This window comes from Priceomyces carsonii (genome assembly GCF_900007245.1).
Source record: "Priceomyces carsonii strain CBS4050 genome assembly, scaffold: Debaryomyces_carsonii_scaffold_3, whole genome shotgun sequence".
Taxonomy (NCBI): Eukaryota; Fungi; Ascomycota; class Pichiomycetes; order Serinales; family Debaryomycetaceae; genus Priceomyces; species Priceomyces carsonii.
This window is the reverse complement of record NW_026946676.1, coordinates 1,300,691-1,318,637: the sequence shown is the minus strand read 5'-3', so window position 1 is coordinate 1,318,637 and position 17,947 is coordinate 1,300,691. Positions and strand designations below refer to the sequence as shown.

At 36.8% G+C, this 17,947-nt stretch overlaps 10 protein-coding genes across 10 annotated transcripts; 7 read left to right on the top strand and 3 right to left on the bottom strand.

Annotated features, from left to right (window-relative positions):
* Window positions 1-135: 135 nt before the first annotated feature.
* Window positions 136-1,044, bottom strand: PRCAT00003235001 (mRNA splicing protein; the record flags this gene model as incomplete). The annotated part of the gene is made up of 1 exon (XM_062953146.1): window positions 136-1,044. The coding sequence occupies one exon, from the start codon at window positions 1,042-1,044 to the stop codon at window positions 136-138; it is 909 nt and encodes a 302-aa protein (XP_062809977.1).
* A 334-nt stretch (window positions 1,045-1,378) lies between these two features.
* Window positions 1,379-2,923, top strand: PRCAT00003234001 (peroxisome biogenesis protein; the record flags this gene model as incomplete). The annotated part of the gene is made up of 1 exon (XM_062953145.1): window positions 1,379-2,923. The coding sequence occupies one exon, from the start codon at window positions 1,379-1,381 to the stop codon at window positions 2,921-2,923; it is 1,545 nt and encodes a 514-aa protein (XP_062809976.1).
* A 730-nt stretch (window positions 2,924-3,653) lies between these two features.
* Window positions 3,654-4,568, top strand: PRCAT00003233001 (uncharacterized protein; the record flags this gene model as incomplete). The annotated part of the gene is made up of 1 exon (XM_062953143.1): window positions 3,654-4,568. One exon carries the CDS (start codon window positions 3,654-3,656, stop codon window positions 4,566-4,568), a length of 915 nt encoding a protein of 304 aa, XP_062809975.1.
* Window positions 4,569-4,834: 266 nt separating this feature from the next.
* PRCAT00003232001 (tRNA threonylcarbamoyladenosine dehydratase) lies at window positions 4,835-6,148 on the top strand (the record flags this gene model as incomplete). The annotated part of the gene is made up of 1 exon (XM_062953142.1): window positions 4,835-6,148. The coding sequence occupies one exon, from the start codon at window positions 4,835-4,837 to the stop codon at window positions 6,146-6,148; it is 1,314 nt and encodes a 437-aa protein (XP_062809974.1).
* Window positions 6,149-6,357: 209 nt separating this feature from the next.
* Window positions 6,358-7,050, top strand: NAT2 (Nat2p; the record flags this gene model as incomplete). Its single annotated transcript, XM_062953141.1, has 1 exon — window positions 6,358-7,050. One exon carries the CDS (start codon window positions 6,358-6,360, stop codon window positions 7,048-7,050), a length of 693 nt encoding a protein of 230 aa, XP_062809973.1.
* Window positions 7,051-7,156: 106 nt separating this feature from the next.
* On the bottom strand, window positions 7,157-8,347 carry LEU5 (coenzyme A transporter; the record flags this gene model as incomplete). The annotated part of the gene is made up of 1 exon (XM_062953140.1): window positions 7,157-8,347. One exon carries the CDS (start codon window positions 8,345-8,347, stop codon window positions 7,157-7,159), a length of 1,191 nt encoding a protein of 396 aa, XP_062809972.1.
* Window positions 8,348-8,788: 441 nt separating this feature from the next.
* NDT80 (transcription factor) lies at window positions 8,789-9,961 on the bottom strand (the record flags this gene model as incomplete). The annotated part of the gene is made up of 1 exon (XM_062953139.1): window positions 8,789-9,961. One exon carries the CDS (start codon window positions 9,959-9,961, stop codon window positions 8,789-8,791), a length of 1,173 nt encoding a protein of 390 aa, XP_062809971.1.
* Window positions 9,962-10,588: 627 nt separating this feature from the next.
* PRCAT00003228001 (uncharacterized protein) lies at window positions 10,589-10,729 on the top strand (the record flags this gene model as incomplete). The annotated part of the gene is made up of 1 exon (XM_062953138.1): window positions 10,589-10,729. The coding sequence occupies one exon, from the start codon at window positions 10,589-10,591 to the stop codon at window positions 10,727-10,729; it is 141 nt and encodes a 46-aa protein (XP_062809970.1).
* A 71-nt stretch (window positions 10,730-10,800) lies between these two features.
* On the top strand, window positions 10,801-16,080 carry PRCAT00003227001 (1,3-beta-glucan synthase; the record flags this gene model as incomplete). The annotated part of the gene is made up of 1 exon (XM_062953137.1): window positions 10,801-16,080. One exon carries the CDS (start codon window positions 10,801-10,803, stop codon window positions 16,078-16,080), a length of 5,280 nt encoding a protein of 1,759 aa, XP_062809969.1.
* Window positions 16,081-16,162: 82 nt separating this feature from the next.
* Window positions 16,163-17,911, top strand: BFA1 (Bfa1p; the record flags this gene model as incomplete). Its single annotated transcript, XM_062953136.1, has 1 exon — window positions 16,163-17,911. The coding sequence occupies one exon, from the start codon at window positions 16,163-16,165 to the stop codon at window positions 17,909-17,911; it is 1,749 nt and encodes a 582-aa protein (XP_062809968.1).
* Window positions 17,912-17,947: the final 36 nt, after the last annotated feature.

The following is a 17,947-nucleotide window of genomic DNA, read 5'->3' as shown; positions in this document are numbered from 1 at the left end:
ACTCACTTCATCACACTCTTCCTTACTATTAAACAGAGTTTCTTGCAAAATAAACTAGAAAAAAAAAGAATATTATTAAAACTGAACTTAGGTTGTAATCAGTCCTCTGAAAGAGCATCAGATGGAGTGACTAGTCTAACTTGGCCATTTCCTTTCACAAAATGAAATCAACCGTTTTATTGCCGTGATCCATCTCCTTGTTTTATCATCAATCATTATATTCGAGGGTTTATCAACGCCTTTGGTTCTCAGAGAAGCACTTCTAGAATGTATACCCACATTTTGGACACCAATGGGCCAAGCAGCGTTACCGATACTTAGCTTAAGATAACTCTCATTGGCTTTGTTATAGTCATGCATTTGAAGATAATAAACAATGGTGCTCAACGATATTAGTAATTCTTTAGAAAGCTTATGCGAACGTAACTTGTACAATAGAGTCACTAAGTCCTTCTTTACTTCTAATAGAAGATCACTTTCTTTATCATCATGGACACTTGAATCCCATTCCAGAATGAGATACTTGAGATAAGATCGTATTTGCAAATACAACTTATGGTCATGTATATCGTTGCCTATATCAGATGTTGAAATACTTTTATCCACCAGATCCTCTTTCTCTAGTTGAATTCTATACCTTTCCTTTTTTTGATGTAACTTTCGTATCAGATCCAATCTCATAAATTTCTCTATCTTTGATCCAGATAAGTTTTCTTCTCCCATAGCTAGAAGCATTTTATCAAGCTGATCATCGCTGGTTGACTCAAGCAATTTGGATTCGTCGTCTTCTATACCTGTCGCTATTGTGTCTTGCTTTCCATGTGTATCATTATCTACCTCCGGACGATCATACTTCAATTCATTTGGCGCACCATCGGTGTCCGCAGTCACTTTTGCATCATTGCACTCATCTCCAGTTCTCTTAAGATGCAACGTATCTGAATCAACCTGACGATCCCCTGACTTCTTTTCTAGCTTCCTCTTATCATCAATCTTCCTCCTTTTATTATCAATCTCCTTAGAAATGAGACTAGAAAAGTCCATTGGCTGATCAAATTAAAGAGTTAAATTTAAGGTTATCGAATTCGGTAATTACCCAATTTTTAGGGAAGCGAATTGGAGACTTTCTCCAGAAATCAGATTGGGATATCTTTTTTTTTTACACTCAAGTATATTAAACAGATAAAAGCAAGCACTCAACTCTTTGATAGGAGTAATCATATCATTGAGAATAAGATCAGGTGTTTAGGACCTTTACCTAATCACGGTTTAAATAATACTCTAGAATTCGGGCAACATCCGTGAGAGATTCTAGCAAAAATCAAAAGTGTAAGTTCAAGCTAGGCTCGACCATTAGTTGAACTTCGTTTAGGATAGTATGGCAGGTGAAAACTCAAGTAGCGCAGTGTCTAACAGTCCAGCAAAAGGAGAGAAGGATACCAGAAGGAATTCCGCTGGAACTGGCAATACTGAGATCAGCTATAGCGAAGCTACAGATGACGACGAGAGTGAAGTGAGAGCCAGATTTGTGAGAAACGATCCTTTTAGCGATGACAGTCCCAATGCTAATGCCGCGGAAACAAGGCCTCAAACATCTCCATTACTTTCATCTACTCCACCGACAGTGGCAAAATCTTTAATTAAAGCATACCCTTATTTGATTATTGTTAATAAGTTATTGGCAGTTTTCACATGGACCAATGAAAACTACTGGGTCAATATTGTGATAGTTAGTTCTTACGCTTTAATAGTGTTATATTTTGAGAATATTGTTACCTGGTTTGGACATCTTATAATTGTGGGAATTGTTACTTTATATGCTTTATTGAACACCAAGATTTTGGAGGAAGCAAATCTACGCCCAACTTTGGATGATGTTGTTCAAGCTCTAACTGCCACGCGTATAAAGGCTGATTTATTGTTGAGTCCTGTTACATCTTTATCTCTAACAGCATATGACATCAAAAGACTATTGTTTACAACTGTCTTTCTTACACCGATTTATTTGATAGTCACATTTTTATTGATCAAACCAAGAATTATCTTATTGGTTTCGGGAATATATGTCTTAACATATCATTCATCATATTCGAGAGTGACTAGAAAGATTTTATGGAAGATCAAACTCGCGAGGTTGATTTGCTTTTATTTGACGGGTTTAGATTTCCTGCAAGCTAGGAATCATTCTTTATTCGCTGCTGCATTCGCCAAAGTTCAAAAGAATTCTGGCGGTTCATTGGGCTCGATTGGTTCGAGCAGCGACAGTAAGCCTGTAAGATTTACATATGTGATCTATGAAAATCAGAGAAGATGGCTAGGCATCGGGTGGACTTCAAACTTGTTATCTTATGAGAGAACTCCATGGACAGATGAATTTTTAAACGAATCTTCTTCTATTGAATCGTTTCAGTTACCAAACACTGATAATGATGAATTTAATAACCATAAGATGAATGGAGCAAATTGGAGATGGGTAGACAAGACATGGAGATTGGACTTGACGAATGACGGAGCAATTACAATGCCAGTTTCAAAAAGATCAAAGACTAATGCTGACCCCGCTCCAGATGAAGGATTTATATACTATGATAACACGTGGAAAAAGCCTTCAACTGAGGATTCATACTCCAAATATACCAGAAGAAGACGATGGATTCGAACTGCTGAACTTGTGTTCAATGCAAGCGTTGATGCAAGAAATCAAACTAGCGACGAGGAGGTCATTCAACCAAAGAACTCTTCTCCCTCTCAAGCAAAACAGAGAAAATCTTTACGCTTTTCGGAACCAGAGATAAATAAGCCTGGGTTAGAAAAGATCCCGTCAGACGCCGACGAAACTAATACCGAGAAAAAATCTTCAATTGAATCTGCTTACGATGCACTTGAAAAAAAGAACTCGCAATCTAAGAAGAAAGAAGACTAAGATTACAACGATTTTAACAATTCTACCCTTTCGTTTTATATCACTCATCTTGAACATGATTTCTCCTCAAATCTCTATTTAATTTTAAATGCGACTTGACTTAGTTGCTATGATAAATATATCTGCAAGAACTTACAATGTAGCTTTAGACTTCCATTATTAATACAATTGCACCATGTTCCACTTGGTGTTACTATGTGTCTATCTTACATCTATCTTATCATCTATCTGATTCATATTAGATCGGTCGGCCGGTCCTTATCTACTGGTGAGGTTACGTGGAGCCCAACTTTTGCAGGACATGTCCACAATTCCACATATGTTTAGGGGCACACTGTATCTATAGACACCATCAGTCCAGCAACTCTAACGAGCCTTTCAAAATCCCCTTAGCAATGATGCATACATAGCAACGGAGATCCCCATATAGTTATTCAGAGCGCTATGAAATGATTCGATGTGGTTAGCAACCACATCAACACAACCTGTAGGCCGGCCGGATTTGCGATTATCTCCCCAATATAATGCTCAGAATTTGTTTTAACGCGCACTACACTAAAGAGTTCGGAACAACCCGAGTATTGACTATTATCTGCCGCGTTCGATAAGGGAGGAATCGAGCAAGCTTTCACTAAGATCTGAATTTATAAGAGGTCAATTTCATCCTTTTGAAACAATAGAAAGATTTCAAATTAAGCTTAATCATTTAAGTAACTAGAAATAAAATAGAATGTCAGTTCAATTGTTAGACTCATCATACGGTAAAGGAAACGTTAAATTTCTTAAAGTCAAGAAAAGTCCTTCCAATCCATCGGAGCAGAATGTGTTGGAGGCCAATGTACAAGTATTGTTGAAAGGTAACTTTGACATATCTTATACTGAAGCTGATAACTCACCCATTGTCCCTACAGACACTGTCAAAAACACTATTTTAGTGTTGGCTAAGACCACAGATGTTTGGCCAATAGAAAGGTTTGCTGCCCAGTTAGCAAAACACTTCACTAACAAATACAACCACATTCAAGGAGTTGAAATTACTATAACACAATCCAGATGGACAAAGTATAGTGTGGAGGGCCAATTGCATCCACATTCCTTTAAACATGAAGGTCCCGAGACCAGAAATACATTCTTGACCTACGACAAAACCACCAAGAAATTGCTCATTGTGTCCTCGATCAAAGACTTGACAGTTTTGAAATCTACAGGTTCCATGTTCTACGGGTTCAATGTCTGTGATTTTACTACTTTACCACCTACTAAAGATAGAATACTTTCAACCGATGTTGATGCAGCTTGGACTTATGATCCGAAGGTGATTTCTACATTGGAGACCGTGTTCAAAAAGGCAGACGAAGGCTTATTTGATAATACTTACGAAAACGCAAGAAAAATCACTTTGGATTTGTTTGCTTTAGAAAACTCTCCTTCAGTGCAAGCCACGATGTATAACATGTCGCAAAAAATATTAGAAGAGGTTCCAGAGGTCAAGCAGGTCAGCTACACATTGCCAAACAAGCACTACCACTTATACAACTTGGAATGGAAAGGCATCAAGGGTAACGGAGATTTGTTCTATCCTTCTCCGGATCCAAATGGATTGATCAAGTCGACTGTTGGAAGGAAGGGTCAAGCAAAGTTGTGATCATAATAAATCGTTTAGGAGATCTTTCGTTATTTAATTTAAGATAAATATTGATTATGCATTTTAATTAGATAAGCAATGTAAATATGCTTTAGCTCATATATTGTATCTTAATTGTACAACGCATTGTAATCGAAAATCGCAGCATATTTCATTGATATCAATGAGATGATGAGACAAAAGATAATGAAAAAAAAAAAATTTCTTGTACGAAAAAAAGAAGAACATTAACACGGTGCTACTGTTATATTCGGCCGTAGCTTGATATGAACAGGACCTTGACTGTTGTTGCTGCCACTGCTTTTCTCACAGTAGGAATTGTTGAAGGAATCCATAAATGGAGAGAAACGAATCAAAAAAAAAAGAAGAAGTCTTCTTTGAAGAAACCTGTTACTGAGACCAAAAAGCGCTACTCCGAAGAGCTCATAAGGGAGCAGCTTGCAAGAAACTATGTATTTTTATCAGAGAAAGGAATGGAAAAGGTAAGGAAACAGCATATAATTGTGGTGGGATCAGGAGGTGTAGGATCTTGGGTTTCTACTATGTTAGTAAGATCAGGAGTGGGTAAGATCAGAATCATAGATTTCGATCAAGTGACCTTGAGCTCTTTGAATAGACACTCAGTTGCTACTTTGGCCGATGTTGGTACTCCTAAGGTCGATTGTATAAAGAAACATTTGCTAGAGGTGGCACCATGGGTTAATATTGAGACGAGAAACCAATTATGGAACTTGGAGTCCGCCGAGGAGTTACTTTTCGGTGATAGCTTTGAGCCAACATATATAGTCGACTGTATCGATAACATGGATACGAAGGTAGATTTGCTAACATACTGCCACGAAAATAATTTGCCAGTTGTGTCTTCGGGAGGGGCAGCTTGCAAGGCAGATCCCACGAGAATCAATATCAGTGACATTTCAAAAACAGAAGAAGATCCGTTGTCACGTATTGTGCGTATTCGTTTAAAGAAAAGAGGAATAATAACCAATATTCCTGTTGTGTTCTCTGCAGAGAAACCCGATCCCAGAAAAGCGCAACTTCTTCCCTTAGATGATGATGAAATCAAGAAGGGAGACGTTGACATGTTATCTGCACTTCGGAATTTTAGAGTCAGAATTTTGCCTGTGATAGGTACTATGCCTGCGATGTTTGGTTTGACGATAGCTACTTACTTGTTGACTTCCATCGCAGGCTATCCTATTGAGCCAATTGAAGGCAAAAATAGATATAAGCTCTATGATGGGCTTTATAATAGCTTAGCTGGGCAACAGTCCAGACTAGGTGAACTTGATCAAAGGTTTCCAATAGCATTAAACGATGTGAATTATCTTTTGGAAGAAGTATTTCACGGCAAATCGCCCATATCCAATTACTCCACCAGGTTGACTCTCTCAAGATGGGATCCAAAGAAAGATATTTCTTTGCAGAATGTAGTAGTTATGACTAAGGAAGAGCAGAAAAGACATGAAGACCGAATATTACTCGGTAATGACTCAATTGAAGATGTTTATTCTCCGGAAGTTTTAGAAAGAGTTAAAGCTAGGTTTGCAGATGAGAGATACTACTCACAATTCAGATGATTCTTAATTTCACTTGTATATACCATTTATAATTAGTCTTGAATTAGAAATCAACAATTTTCGGTACGTTCACTTCATGCCGAAAGGGCGGAATATTTCAATTTTGGTTTTAGCGATTTTGGTGGCACAATTGAATTATTTTTCATTCCCAGTACTGAAAATAGTAGGCAATTTGCAATTTCTATCTCCATAGTGATATTTAGATTACAATGCTCAGATTGAATACTCTTGGTGTGCGTATGGCTGCACGTAAAAGACCATCTAACATCTTACTTATAAATCCAATTAAAGGGTTCGGTAAAATGAGATTCCAAACGAGACTTCAAACTACAAAAGCAACGAAGCCAGAGGGAAAAAAAGCCACGGGTATAAAGGCACTTGTCAAAGAATATGGATATTCAGCACTAGGTGTTTACCTAGCTTTAACGGCCATTGATTTACCAATTTTTTATATCTTGGTCCATTCTATGGGAAAAGATGAAATCGAGTATTACGAGAACAGAGTTAAGCAAACTTTTGGATACGGAGTTAGCGACGAAGAATTGAAGAAAAGGCAGGAGATCAATAAAATTCATGAAGAAATAAGCGCAAAAAATGAACCCGAAATACAAGAGAAGAATCCCAGTTTACTTCACCGTATTCTTCAATCATTTTCTTGGACCGAATTCGCTATTGCTTACGGGATTCATAAGTCATTTATATTTATTAGATTGCCCATAACTGCTGCGATCACACCGAGTATTGTGAAGTCATTAAGAGGTATGGGTTTTAAAATTGGTACTCATAATTTGTCTGCAACTGCTTCAATTGCGAAAAGTAACATTAAAGACTTCACAGCCTCTAGTCCTAATTTTGGAACTAGGCCAAACAAGAAAAAGAAGTGGTTCAGTTGGTTCTTTTAAAATAGGCTCTTGTGAACGTTGTAAATAGTAACACTCTTATCCTGTTAGTCAATAACACGTACACGTATATAAATAAATAATAAATAAATATATATATGTAGAATAATCATATGCCTATGAGCAATTTGCATCTTTCATAAACAAAGAATGAGCAAGCTGCCATTGGAATTACCTTTAGATAACCAATGCTTAATCCAACAAATAAACCTCTTACTCCACTTTCCTTGATTATCAACTTTCCCGTGTCAGTGAATGAGAGGAAGCGGCCCTGATTGACAGTACCTCCTACCTGCATTCTTCTTCTAATGACTTCAAAAGGATATGCTGCCGTTTGAGAACACATGCCGGCAATTCCTCCAGCGCATAGTTGGGCATAGACTCTCAACGGAGGTCTTGAATCTCTAGATGTTGTGGTGCCATTGCTTTTCACAACATTTTGTATCGCAACACTATTGCTTACAGCATATTTTGAGAGATACTTTGACCTGAACATGTCGTGAATCAAGTCATGAGTATAAAATGCAACACCTGCGTATGGAATCATCCCAAGAATAGTTGGAGCAAATCCTCTATAAAAGTTTGAAATAGAAGCAACTCTAGGAGGCAATCTATTTCTCACCTGAGCTAGCCAGGTTGAATCGTTGACTATCATTGGCGGAGTTTCATTAAAAATGTTTCTAATCGTCATATGTAGCATTCCTCTACGGTTGGTTGAACCGAAGTTATGTTTTTGTCTAAGAGATTTTGTTTCGAATGCCATCCTCACACGAACTAGATCTAACGGGTAAGTGAAAAAAACACTTAATAATCCGCTGAATGAACCTGCCATAATTCGTCTAATGGCAGTTTCATATAAATCATCTGGAATTAGGACCGCCCTAATTTGTTCATAAGCAACAAATTTAATAGCTGCATAAGGAAATATTCTCATTAAAGTAACAGAATGACCCTGAAATAAACCATAGATACCATCATTAAGCCAAATTTGTTTCGATGCTCTAAATAAACCAAAAAACTTTCCTCTATACTTCAAAAAATCGGGATTTGATGTCTGAAATAATATCTTGACTCTGTCTAATGGTGCTATCAATGTCTTTGCTGCACTTCCAGCTATACCACCAGCTATCCCTGACCTTATAACGTATTCAAATGATTGTTTGTCTATGACTCGAACTTCTTCCATAGGTGTCGATTCATCATTACTTATGGCATCAGGAGCCATCTTAGTCACCATCTTTGAATCGCCTGAGGTCTTATGTAACAGGTAACCCTGATAGCTAATGCTTTTCTCAGGCATCAATTTCTATTCTTATAATCAACTAATTCTCGAAAATGGCGACAAAAATTTCTAGTATTTTATATGAAACTTCTTAGAAAATAAAACAAACATAAATCTCTATTAGAGTGATCAGAAATTAGCTAATAATCCGAATGTCTTAAGCCTCTTTTTGAGTTTTCCTCTCCGTAATTCTAAGCAAAGAACAGATTTCTAAAGATGAACAAAATATGGGGTCGAGAAAGGTTACAAAAATGATGACAGTAATTTTTTGAACGGGTGACTAAATTCCAATTCAGTATGTGAAAGCAAAGAGCAATTTTTAGGCAGTCTAATTTTTAATACATTTAATACTTACTAAAGCCCGACTAGGTTCATTGAAGCATGCTTTCTTAATTATCTTTATATTGTGAATAATACCTAAAAATACATTTATATATTGAAATTCAATCAAAAAGTTGATCAGTGACCCAGAATATGGCCCCTATACCCTGACGTTCTATCTTTATGATAGTTTGACGGAGATCTTCCTCTTATTATCAAAGGAGGAGTCTCAATTGAACTTAAAAGAATAGGCTGAATTTGAGAGTCCTCGTCTTCGATAATTCCTAAAAGCTCGACGTGCAAAGTAAAATATCTAGAATTAACGGAAGTTGATTTAATTCTAATGGAGGAAGTGAATTGAATTCTTTCAAACCTAGCCACTCTTGCAATAGAGTCACTTGGATAATTTTTTAATACGGAATCATCCTTGAGAGTATCCAAGTTAGCATTGTGATAGTATTCAGCCCGGTCAAAGTAAAATATCTTGTTCATATTCTCAATCTTATTTCCGTTTCGCTTATTGCAGGAAGCCCTTACTGTCTCATGATCAGGTAAATCACCAGGCACGGCAGGATATATGGGTGGAGGAAACTGTGGACCCTTGTCTCTTTTAGCAGTATGCTGAACAAGACTAATTGAAACGTCATCATCAGAACATTTAGCAACTAAACGTATAGCAAAATAGCTGATTTCAACTTTGTTTTCTCCCACAGAATCGCCGTTCTTTGATGCCTTCTCAAAAGTATAAAACTTATTTTGAATAAAGCGTTCGAAATCAAAATTCTCCAAAGAAAAAGCGGCCACCAACGTGAAGTAGTTCCTCTTATATCCAATCCAAGTGCCGTTTTCACCCACTTCGAAGCCGCGGTCTATTCTTGCTTCCAAAATTGGATTTACATCCATATCATTTCTTTTACAGTAGATGTCTTGGTGATGTCTTGTTTCGCTGAATTGAGGGCCAACTCTGAAAAGATCACTAGATCTTGGTGCCACTTTTCTGGCACCATCCATCAAGTCAGCTTCATTGGCTTGAGCGAGCATTTCTAAATGATGTTGAGTTTGGGCCAACTGATGTTGCTGGTGGTAGTGCTGCTGTGCTAATTGATGATTGAGTTGAGCATTCAATTGATCATGATCATGGTGCTGATGATGATGTGGTTGGTAATGCTGTTGCTGTTGAACATATTGATGATGGAGTTGGTCTTCCTCTTTCAACAGCGGAATACCAGCAACCGCAGAGTTGGCGGCGGCCACAGCTGCCGCTGCGTCATCGGCGGAGATGGTTGGCTCATCATTCGGTATTGACATCATCTTGATTATATGTTTTTTTTTCTCTTTCTCTTGCCTGGGGCCTATTTACCTCTGCTCTGCAGCCTCAGATTTCACTCTATCTAGTAGGGACTATGAAGTGTCCTTCCCTAATAATTTGAGGTTTAACTCACAGCCACTGTAATATTCACCTATGAATCAGCAGGTTTTGTTTAACTTGCCTTGGTATAACTCCTAACACTTATTACCTTCAAGATTGGTATTAGGCTGTTAAATCAATTTTGTGCTATGTTTTTGTTTTGTATCTCTTTTATAAACAATCTATCAGTTCGAAACTTCAAAAATAAAGGAAGGTGGCGACAAATTTGTGTAATAAACATTTTGATGATTTTGTGGCGCAACTTTCATGACTTTGAGGTAACCCGGAACTTACCCCCGGGATTCTAGCACACTAGTGATCGTGTTTTAGGGGCATTCCTAGAGATATGTTCGGGGACAACTAGCACGCTGACGTTTAATAGAGACCAGCTGATTAGGTGTTAAATTATTTGTTGGCTCTATATATAGCTTGAAAGTTGCTTACCTTGCATTAAATATTTCTTCACTCATCCAGGACAGAACTTCCTTCTGAATTTTCCATGTCCTCGGGCTTTCGCTTATTGCGCCTTTATGGCCAAGTTGGTAAGGCACCTCACTAGTAATGAGGAGATCGTCAGTTCGAATCTGGCTGAAGGCAATTATTTTTTTTTATCCTTTTTGTTCTCACCTTTTTGTAATTTTGCAACAAATATGTTTTCTAAAGATATATAAAATTACTTAATTGCAGCGGCTGATACTCAAATAGCTTCGGAAGATAAGCACCTTTTCCTGCCTGTTGCTCAATGGACTTGAAAAGTAACCTTGACGAATACCGTTATACGGATCAAATTCATAGAAGCACTTGCGCTGATTTAGAAGGTGCAAACGGGATATTTGAAGATGAAAAACAAAGCGATTATTATGAAGTAGATGCACCTTATGCCTCTTGGAGCATTGAAAATGAAGCCAGTTACTCTAGCGAGGAAATAAGGATGATTTTTGTTACTTTAGGACGAGTATTTGGATTCCAAAATGACAATGTCAGGAATATGTATGATCATTTTATGATTCAGTTGGATTCTCGTGCAAGTAGAATGAGTTGTACTCTTTCTTTGTTAAGCCTCCATGCAGACTACATTGGAGGTGAACATTCGAATTATAAAAAATGGTACTTTGCAGCGCAGTATGATTTAGATGAAAATATAACAAAGCAGAGTAAAAGAAAAAGTTACCAAAAATTGAAAAAGAATAAAAGGAATAACAAGCTTCCTTACACATTAGATGAATTGAGTGACCGAGACTGCTTATTGGGAATGGAGTATAAGTGGAAAGCTGAGATGAATGCTTATTCTGATCTCGACTACATAATTCAAATTGCTCTTTATCTTTTGATTTGGGGAGAAGCAAATAACATAAGGTTTATGCCTGAATGCATATGCTTTATTTATAAAAGTTGCATAGATTACTATGATACAATTAGTAAATCGAAGGAGAAGCCCTTACAAAAAGAGTTTCATTTTTTGGACAAAGTGATTACGCCATTATATAACTTCATTAGAGATCAACAATATGAACTTGTTAATGGTGTTTTAAAGAAAAATAAGAAAGATCATACTGACATAGTTGGTTATGACGACGTTAATCAATTATTTTGGTATCCAGAAGGATTAAAAAGAATAAAATTACACGATGGTAGAAAGTTGTTTGATATTCCTAAGGAAGAGCGTTATCTTCATCTTCCCTTGGTAAACTGGAATAAGCTTTTTTACAAAACCTATAAAGAAAAGCGCACTTGGATGCATTCTCTCACAAATTTTAGCAGAGTGTGGATTATTCATATCACAATGTTTTGGTACTACACTTGCTTCAATTCTCCAACCTTGTATACCAAAAATTACCATCAACTATTGGACAATAAGCCCGCCGCACAAGTTCAATTGTCTGCCGTGTCATTTGGAAGTGTTATTTCCTGTCTCATATCTATTCTCGCTACAATAACCGAGTGGAGATTTGTTCCAAGGAAGTGGCCAGGCGCTCAACATCTTACTGGGAGGCTCTTGCTTTTGATATTATTGACTCTTGTCAATATTGCACCCTCAATCTACATTTTTGGATTCATTCCCCTAAACGTGTATTCAAAATCTGGACATATCATAGGAGTGGTTCAATTCATCATTTCTGTGATCACGTTCTTATATCTTGCCATTCAACCACCTAATAAATTATTCAGCTTCCTTCTCAAACAAAGCTCAAATGCAATCAGAACTCAGGCATTCACTTCCGCCTTTCCTCAATTGAAATTTAGAAATAAATTGTATTCTTACTCACTATGGGTATGTGTTGTTCTGGCTAAATTTTTTGAGTCATATTTCTTTTTGACATTATCCTTGAGAGACCCAATTCGAGTATTATCTATCATGGAGATGTCAAGGTGTCGAGGAGATATTATATTTGGTACTATTTTGTGCAAACAGCAGGCAAGATTCACTTTGCTTATTATCTATGTTACCAACTTGGTTTTATTTTTTTTAGACACCTACTTATGGTACATTGTGTGCAATTGTATTTTTTCGGTGGCATTGTCGTTTTCGCTTGGTATTTCAATCTTTACACCTTGGAGAAATATTTTTTCACGATTACCAGAGAGAATTTCCAGCAAGATCATATATTCAAATTGCGATCTTAAATCAAACCCTATCTTATTAATATCTCATATTTGGAATAGTATCATATTGTCGATGTATAGAGAGCATTTACTTTCAATTGACCAAGTGAATAAGTTGGTATATCAACAGGTTAGTTCACCAGATTACGATTCCAGCAGCTACATAAGACCTCCTTTGTTTTTTGTCTACCAAGATGATAGCTCTTTTAGTTTGAACGACTTTTTCACACCTGGGAAGGAAGCTGAAAGAAGGATCTCGTTCTTTGCTCAGTCGTTATCAAGCCCAATTCCAGAGCCAATACCTACTCTGGCAATGCCTACATTCACTGTACTTGTTCCTCATTATTCGGAGAAAATAATTTTAAGTTTAAAAGAAATAATCAAGGAAAGTAAAGGATCTAAAGTCTCGTTATTGGAGTACTTAAAATATTTGCACCCGACTGATTGGGACTCTTTCGTGAAAGACACGAAAATTTTGCAGCTATCGCAATCTGCCGACGCTAAAGATGAATCTGACTTTTCTTTTCCACTCAAATCAGGAAAGGAAGATCCGATAGACTTCATAAAAAACCAGATTGATGACTTACCATATTTTTGTGTCGGGTTCAAGGATTCCTCTCCAGAATATACTCTAAGGACGAGAATTTGGGCTTCGCTCAGATATCAAACATTGTACAGAACTATTTCCGGGTTTATGAACTACGAGACCGCTATCAAATTGTTATATCGCATTGAAAATAGCGATGTTGATTCTAAGTACATGTATAGCCCAGAAGAAACAGAAAAGGAGTTGTCACATTTTGTTAAACGTAAGTTCAGGCTTTTAATATCGATGCAAAGATATCAGAAGTTTGATGAACAAGAAAAAGAAAATGCGAATCTATTATTTAGGGCCTATCCAAATTTACAGGTAGCTTACCTAGAGGAAGTCAACGAGAATGGAACATTAGAATATTACTCAACTTTGCTTGATGTAACAAGACAAGATGAGCAAGGAAACTACGAGAAGAAATATAGAATAAAGCTCTCAGGCAATCCAATTTTGGGTGACGGAAAGTCAGACAATCAAAACCATGCAATCATTTTCTACAGAGGTGAATACATCCAAGTAATTGACGCAAATCAAGATAATTATCTTGAGGAATGTTTAAAGATTAAATCAGTTATGGCCGAATTTGAGGAAATAAATTTGGATCCTTCTTCTCAGTATGTTCCAGGTACATTTCTGGATGATAATGCGGATCCAGTTGCGATCTTGGGTGCCAGGGAGTATATTTTTTCTGAAAACATAGGTGTATTAGGAGATATAGCAGCAGGAAAGGAGCAAACTTTCGGAACACTTTTTGCTAGGACGCTAGCTGAAATAGGGGGCAAGTTACATTATGGCCATCCCGATTTTTTGAATGGAATATTTATGACTACCAGGGGCGGTATCTCAAAGGCCCAGAAAGGATTACACTTGAATGAAGACATATATGCTGGAATGACTGCTACCTGTAGAGGGGGAAGAATTAAACATTGTGATTTTTATCAATGTGGTAAAGGACGCGATCTTGGTTTTGGGACAATCTTGAACTTTACTACAAAAGTAGGTGCTGGAATGGGAGAGCAGATATTATCTCGTGAACACTACTATTTGGGAACTCAACTACCAATTGATCGTTTCTTATCATTTTACTATGCACATCCTGGATTTCATATAAATAATCTATTTATCATGCTTTCAGTGCATTTGTTCATGTTGGTATTAGTAAATCTTGGATCTTTGGCAAACGAATCCATAATATGCCACTATGACCATGACATTCCTTTCACAGATTTAGAAAAACCTTTAGGTTGTTACAACTTGCAGCCAGTTTTAAATTGGGTTACAAGATTCGTTTTATCTGTCTTTATATGCTTTTTTATATCATTCATTCCGCTTGTGATTCAAGAACTTATTGAAAAGGGTTTCTTAAAAGCATTATTTCGAGTCTTTTATCATTTCATTTCAATGGCTCCATTTTTTGAAGTATTTGTTTGCCAAGTCTATGCTCAATCGTTGAAAGATAACATTACATTTGGGGGTGCAAAATACATTTCAACAGGTAGAGGTTTTGCAACTTCACGATTATCTTTCACAGTACTTTACTCAAAATACGCTACGATCTCAATCTATCCTGGAGCCACAGTATTTTTGATTATATTATTCGCTACACTAACAATGTGGCAACCTTCTATCCTATGGTTCTGGATAACTTTTATCTCCATGTGCCTTGCTCCTTTCATTTTCAATCCACATCAATTTTCTTGGGGAAGATTCTTTCTTGATTACCGTGAGTTCCTTAGATGGCTTTCAAGGGGGAATTCGAAGTATCACCTGAATTCGTGGATTGGTTTCACCAGGTTTCAAAGATCAAGGTTTACCGGTTTCAAAAAATTAGCAATAGGAGACGTCGCCAAAAAAATGAACGAAACTTCTAAAAGACCAACTAGAGTGAATGCAATACTTGATCAGGTAATCTCACCACTTATATCCACTCTTTGCTTTTTCGTACCATACATGTTTATCAATTCCCAGAATGGCGTCAAAAATCCATACCGAGTGAACCCTCTTTTCAGACTCTTGATAATTGCGTTTACTCCGATAGTTGCTAATATTCTCATCTTGGTAATTATTTTTCCAATCTCAAGTGTTCTAGGGCCCCTCTTTGGATTCTGTTGCTCAAGTATCCCTTCCTTTTTTGCAGCAACTGCACATTTCTTATCCATATTGATACATATAATAACATTTGAAGTATTCTTGTTTTTACAAGGGTGGAACTTCAGCAGAACACTATGCGGATTTATATGTGTTGTATCCCTTCAAAAAACGATCCTCCAATTTGTGTCCATTGCCTTATTGTCAAGAGAACTCAAAGATGATTATTCCAACAGGGCATGGTGGTCCGGAAAATGGCTAACAAGCGGGCTTGGGTGGCTAGTTATAACACAGCCATTAAGAGAGTTTATAGTCAAAGTTTGTGAACTTAATCAATTCGCATATGATTTCATCTTGGGTCATGTATTGTTGATGTTTATGAGTCCCATTTTATTCATTCCATTCATTGACAAATGGCATACTAGTATGTTATTCTGGCTCAAATCTTCAAAGCAATTCAGAGACCCGATTTACTCAAGGAAACAGAGGCGTACGAGAAACGTTAGAATATTCAAATACAGTTTCTTATTTTTTTTAATGGTGGCTTTGATGGTAGGTTTAATAATAATTCCAATTGTTGGTCAGAGCTTCGTACCAGATATTAGAAGACTGTTACCATCATTCTTAGCAGAACTTATCCAGCCAAATCATCAGAAAAATAACGATACTGGTGATAGAGCTCCTAAATATATTCCACGAGAAACACCTCGTATGGTTCCAATGAGAACGATACCCTAATTCGCAAACAGATATCATATAGTTATATGCCGGATAAACACCACCGAAATAGTTTGTTTACCTCAATGGTTTATGTAGACCTATGAAGCTCGTATCTCTCATGAAAAGTAACAACGGATTCATGAATTCAAGAAGCCGGAAGCCTCTGAGTTTAAGACGGAAGGTGTCTAGAAATGTTGCTGGATTGTCACCAGCCGTTCATGAAACCGAATCTAAACAAGATATTCTAAAGAAATTTGAAGATGATGATATGGAGGATGATATTTTTGGAGTCCAGATGACATCTGTTGATGATATGGTAGATGACTTTAAAACAATACAGATACCTGAAACTGAACTAAGTACGCTCAAGCTGCCATTCAAAAAATCAATAAAATTTCAAGATCAAATCGATCATCATCTCAACTTAAAACCTAATCACAGGTCGAGCTTGAAGAAGGCGGAAGGACTGCAAATATATATATCGCCTACGGACACTATATCGACATCGTCCCCCAAGTCCTCTTCTGTTTCAAGACAGTTTAATCATCGCAAAACGCTCAGCGATTACAGTGAGAACGACACAGATGCAACCTCAGAAGTTGTCGAGGAGGATTTTGAAGATATTGATATGATCTTTGGAAAAGAGGAAAGTGGATTATATAAAAAGATGAATGAGCGTCTAACAAACAAAAAAAGGGACTTGGAATATGGTGCGGAACTTGAAGAAATAGAATTGAAAAGAAAGTGGGAGAATTCACATCACCAAAAGGATGAAACAGGTACATTGAAGCTTAAAGATTTTAAAAATTATAACCAGCGTGAGAAAGATATTGAATTGCTAGGGCAGCTTAATAGAGAGAATACTATAGATTACGACTATGTCAAAGATGATTATGAAAACTTTGAGGAAGGCTTTGAGGATTTCGATTCTAATAGATTCAAAGTTGCGAAGCACTTTGAAGCTCCGAGGTCATTAAATATGAAGAATTCAATGCCTAATTTTGTATCACTGAGATCCAGCCAAGGAGAAAAGGCTCAAGGATCTGAACAGCTTAAAAAATTTAAGTCTGTCATTGAATTGAACAGTGGAGATAAAGCAAATAGTGGTGCACATCCTGTTTTCAATGATAACAATAAGATTATACGAAAACTTGACAGAATACCATCATTTTATAGCAAAGAGATCAAGGATAAAAAGGAGAGGCTTCTAAGCAAATATAGGGAACAAGCCTACGCAAAGAAAGAACAGGAAACAAACACTTTGAGACGTTATCTGCAGCCAAAGCGCAAAAAGAAGGTAGGACTTATTCAAAACTTAAATTATCATCCCATCGAATACAAGAATATTAAAATGAAGTATAACCCAATCAGTAAGCAATGGGAGGGCAACGAGATCGATTTGATGAAATTTGAAAGTCTCCAGAAACCTGCACTTATTACCATGAACGATTTAAACGATAACGATAAAATTAAGAAAACTGCAAGTATGATTTACGACAAAGAAAACCTTCGATGGATTAATTTAGAAGAGGACTACGACGATGTGTTTGATAATATCCCTGATTTGAACGATGAGCATTTAAATCACTCTCCGGTGAGAGGAATTAGCACGTATACCCAAAGAACAACTTCATCAGCGTCTACGTTAACAAGTGAGGGCAATATAGAAAATGAAATTTCATTGTCTCAGAAAAACGTCGATAAATTTTTAAAAGAAGAATCGAGGTTTAAAAGAAAGACCGAGCATTGGTTTAACAAGGGTGAAACATATATTTTATCGGACAGAGAGCCTGTAAGAAATGATTACTTTTGGGAAATTAGAAAATTAGTTATAGACACTGATGGGTGATCATTAAAATAAATTGATTTAAATAATATGTACAAT